This window comes from Elaeis guineensis, chromosome 6 (assembly GCF_000442705.2).
Source record: "Elaeis guineensis isolate ETL-2024a chromosome 6, EG11, whole genome shotgun sequence".
Classification (NCBI taxonomy): domain Eukaryota; kingdom Viridiplantae; phylum Streptophyta; class Magnoliopsida; order Arecales; family Arecaceae; genus Elaeis; species Elaeis guineensis.
In genome coordinates this window covers 8,972,903-8,977,901 of record NC_025998.2, presented here as the reverse complement: position 1 = coordinate 8,977,901, position 4,999 = coordinate 8,972,903, and the positions used below count along the sequence as shown (strand labels likewise).

General features: G+C 40.8%; 1 protein-coding gene across 1 annotated transcript; it reads left to right on the top strand.

Moving 5' to 3' along the window:
* The first annotated feature begins 458 nt into the window (after window positions 1-458).
* Window positions 459-1,638, top strand: LOC105047309 (probable serine acetyltransferase 1). The gene has a single exon (XM_010926183.4). The coding sequence runs from the start codon at window positions 573-575 to the stop codon at window positions 1,452-1,454; it is 882 nt and encodes a 293-aa protein (XP_010924485.1). The 5' UTR covers window positions 459-572; the 3' UTR covers window positions 1,455-1,638.
* The last annotated feature ends 3,361 nt before the right edge of the window (window positions 1,639-4,999 follow it).

Below are 4,999 nucleotides of genomic sequence, written 5' to 3'. Positions count from 1 at the left end.
AAAATTTACCATCCGGCCGATATTGGATCTTGTACTAATATCATCTTGTTAAGGTGTAGTACATTTAATATGGACGTCAATTGTAGCATCCAGTATGTCAATATGGACTCCAATAGATAAACTAATCTTTTTCTTGTGTAGTACTTGAATGCTTGTTAATTGCTAAATATTGCTAGAAGAAAAGAAAGAGTAGTAGAGAAGGAGAGAAGAATTAATTTAATATAGTGAAAATGGAAGAGGAGGAGAATATTTATAAAAGTCCTAAAATTTTTATTTTCTTAAAATACCCCTAAAACTAACTATTTTATGGTTGTTAGAGAGGGCAAAATGGTAAAAAAATCAAATAATAGCTGTTGGGCCAACTCAAAAAAAAAATCATGACGGGCCGTGCCTAGCCATAACGGTCTTAAGCAGGCCGCGCCCCGTAACGGCCTTAAATCTACGTGGACTTGTGGAGTTTCCCTGCTCTGCCATCCATTCTCCAATTCTAATCTCCTCCTCCCTTAAATCCTCATCACCAGCAACCGGCGGCGGAGAGATAAAGCGAAAAGAGCGAGTGAGGAGCGATCGAGATGCCGGCGGGGCAGCAGCAGAACCACCCCCAGGTGCCGACGTACCCTCCGCCCGAATCGGAGGACGAGGAGTCGTGGGTCTGGTCGCAGATCAAGGCGGAGGCCCGGCGCGATGCGGAGTCGGAGCCCGCCCTCGCAAGCTACCTCTACGCCACCATCCTCTCCCACCCCTCTCTCGCCCGCTCCCTCTCCTTCCACCTCGCCAACAAGCTCTGCTCTTCCACTCTCCTCTCCACCCTCCTCTACGACCTCTTCCTCGGCTCCCTCTCCGCCCAACCCCCCGTACGCGCCGCCGCCGTCGCCGACCTCCTCGCCGTCCGCCACCGCGACCCCGCCTGCTCCTCCTTCTCCCACTGCCTCCTTAACTATAAGGGCTTCCTCGCGGTCCAGGCCCACCGCGTCGCCCACCTCCTCTGGCTCCAGCAACGCCGGCCCCTCGCCCTCGCCCTCCAGTCCCGCGTCGCGGACGTCTTCGCCGTCGACATCCACCCCGCCGCCCGCCTCGGCCGCGGCCTCCTCCTCGACCACGCCACCGGCGTCGTCATCGGCGAGACCGCCGTCGTCGGCAACAACGTCTCCATCCTCCACCACGTCACCCTCGGCGGAACCGGCAAGGCCGTCGGCGACCGTCACCCCAAGATCGGCGACGGCGTGCTCATCGGCGCTGGCGCCACCATCCTCGGCAACGTCCGCATCGGCGAGGGCGCCAAGATTGGCGCCGGGTCTGTCGTCCTCATAGACGTCCCGCCCAGAACCACCGCCGTCGGCAACCCGGCCAGGCTCGTCGGCGGCAAAGAGAAGCCCGCCAGGCACGAGGACGTCCCAGGGGAGTCCATGGATCACACCTCCTTCATCTCCGAGTGGTCCGACTACACCATCTAATCTGACCTCAAAATATCTGTTTTTATCTTCTCATCTCATCATCATCTCTTCCGTTCTATCTACGTGCTTCGTTCCTTCCTTTCGTTTCATATGGATAAAGTCTGTATGGTCGGCGTGTTATGTATATGAGGACTTCTAAGTGTACTTGTATTTGAATTAATTAGAACAATATTTTGCCACTGAATTAGTTATGTTTGGTCTTAATCTTGAACTTTATGATGGTGATTAATGTTGTCATATAACTTGCTTGTGCTATGTTGTTCAATAATCTTTATAGCTGGGATAATAATCTTATAGTTTTTTTTTTATTTTTTTTATTTAAAAAAAATTGTAAGTATAATTTGATGCTCTTCTGTGTTTGCGATTTGAAGTTTACTTCTTTTATTTGCAGTGATGGGGATTCTGCTGGGTTATTGCCACTTTGAGAGGAAAGTAGAATTTTTTTCAGGCTATTAGAGTTGCCTTGGTTTATTTAAGGATATTATAGGTGGAGTTATTTGTTAGATTCAGAGATAACATTGCCATGGTCTTTGCAGCAGTGCATGTAGATTACTTTAATATTAGGATTTTGGGAGGTCATGAAAGGAAAATGAACTGGTGGATTTTACAAAGCACTCTTAGAAGGGGTGGGAGAAAGATGATGAGCATGAATTTTGTTTTGGTGGTACTGTGATGTGAATTTCTGCTGATATGGCTCATGGTTATTGATTCTACATGGAAATTGCAGTGGATTTTCTAGGAATGAGATCTTAGTGACTATGACATGCATCGGAACCATATTACTCTTTCTTAATAATTTCCCCAAAATTCTCAGACGTTCGACCATCCCTCCAACCATAGTAACTTCCGCCACGTCATCGACCCTGTTACAGTTCTAACTGAAATATGCTTTCTCTTACCACTAAATTTGTCAGTACATCCAGAATAGCTAAAATCATCACTCCAGGGATATATCTCAAACATCATTCTTAGGTGCTTTCATTTGCTTGTTGTATTTATTCAGTGATTCTGTCTCTACATGTTTTTAGTATACAATTGGAATATATTGTTTATTCTAATCTTCTTAAAAACTAGTATTAAGTTGCCATTAGGACTCGTTATTTTCAGAGATTCTAGGTTGTAGGTTCATGAAACTGTTTTCACGGCTCTGACCTTTCATACAGATGCTTGTTGGCAGGCATGAGATGTTATCTTGGATTTTGCAGACTTTCTTGCTCTAAAACAATATCTTGAATTTATTAAGATAAAAATTAATGGAAAAATAGTTATAAGATATAACTATCTGAGAATTATAAGCTACAATGGTAATTAAACAGAGTTAGTCTTTGTCTGAGAATGGCTTTTATAATTCTTTATCTCCCATTTGCTTCTATCAACAGCTAGTGTCTTTAGTAACACCATAGGGACATAAAATGTGAAAGAGTGCTGGAGATTTTAGGAGGATTGTGTTAGCACAAATACACTGGTGGTTGTTCTATTCTCGAAGCTGCAAGGATTTGCTTGTTTAATTATTTTGTAGCTTCTAGTTTAGCTTTAAAGGTACCGTTGTAGTCAGAACGATTTGGAGATAAAGATGTTGAAATTAGGCTCCTGGAACATATTGTTTATTATTTTGTGTTTGCTGGATGGCTGTGTGTTTTTGCATGAAAGAGTTTTAGGTAGACTGAACAGCATTCCATCTGCCATTTCTGTTATTAGTGATCCTTCAATATTGTTATGAGATTTCCTTTATGATTCTAATTAAATACCTTATTTTTGTCTCCTAAGTGATACCACCTCCTCTCAAATATTATTGCAACTCCTACAATCATCTACAAACATTACTAGTATCTTCAAAGTCCATCTCAACATTCATATAACTGCAGCGCTCATTGTACATTCATGGACTCTTTTCATTGTCCAACATCTAATTCTCTAGCATTGCAAACCATATTGCCATTCCCCCAAGGTTGCAAAATCACCCATACCCCTGTGACATCTATCCACTTCATCATCCCTGTTATTGTTCTAATTGATATACCTTTGCTTGTCTCTATGTTTACCAGTACTTCTAGAACAGCTAAAACAATCACTTAAGAGTCATTCATTAATAATCATTCTGAATTGGATCTCTGCTTTCCTTTTATTCCCACAAAAAGATATTTCATGTACTCTTTTATAGTTGAGCTGATTTTTGGAGCCATATCCCCTTAAGTTTTTGTTTGCAACCGAATCTGGCATTCAATAATATTCTTGCATTAGAGAACTACTTTTTTTCCTTTTTTGTACTTATTCAGTCTTTAGGATGTTATCAGTGCAAATTCTTTGTTAAATCTTCTTAAAAACTAGTTCATGCGGTATGAACACAAGACTCTTGCTTTCGATTTTAAGGGATTCTAGGATTTGGTTATAGCTCATGGAAATGCTTTTAGTGGTCTAAATTTTGATACTGATGGTCTTTGTTAGGCATTATTTGTCATCTTGAATTTCTAAGGCACTTAGGCACTCTTACCGTAAAAGAATCTCTTGAATGTATTAAGACAATGTGAGAATAGAGAATTATAATCATGATCACCAGAGTTGTTGTCTATATCTGGGAATGGCTATTTTGATTTTTTTTTCTTCCATTAGTTTTTATCAAGCACTAAAACTTCTGTTGACTCCATAGAGATCTAGAATGTCATGGAGATTTTAGAAGGGGGGGCATGGCAGTGTATGGGTATATGCTAATGGTGTTCTTTTTGTTCTTTTTTGGATGTTGAATGGTGTTCTTTTCATTAAGCTGCAAGGTTTTACGTGTTTTCTATGTGTAGCTTATTACCAGAGAAATCTTCATTTTCCTCCGTTCTCTATTTTCCTTTTCTTCCACATCTGTATTACAATACCTTTACAATTATTAGGACTTGGATATGGAGATGTGTTTAAAAAAAAAAAAAATGTTTTGTAATAGTGACAAAGATGTTAAAATCGGGCTCTGGTTTTTAGTAAAAAAAGGAAAGTTGTTTTGACATAGGCTGATGTTTTTCTGGTTTGAGTAAATAGCTATGGATACTAGGACGTGGTTTTGTTGGTGGCAAGGTCCATTGAATGAGGCTGCATAGATGTACCATTCAGTTTGGTCTTCATAGTTCATGAGTTCCAAAGTACATGTAATGACACTCGAGAAAAATTCTAAAGATGACATGAAACCTAAGAGATTCTGGCTTAATTGTTTATGTATTTTAGTACTGCCTTCTTTTAGATGGGAAATAGGCATTAGAATATGATTTTAGAGCACTAGGTGGCATGTTTGGGTATAAGTCGACTTTGTTAATCAGTGTTACTTCCCTATGATGGAGCCTTTAAGAGGGTTGAAAATTAGAGTCGGGCTATCATTTTATATATAATGCAATGTAATGATCTTGATGCACTTTGTTTTGCACTATTGAAAGGATGTTTGGTTTTCTCATGCTTGTGTTTTTGTCTATTGAGATGTTGTCAAGTTTTCTTTACAGAGTCAGTTATTATTTTCATTAGCAGGCATGATCTTGGTGCACTTCTATTACAGAAGATGCTCCATCATCGGT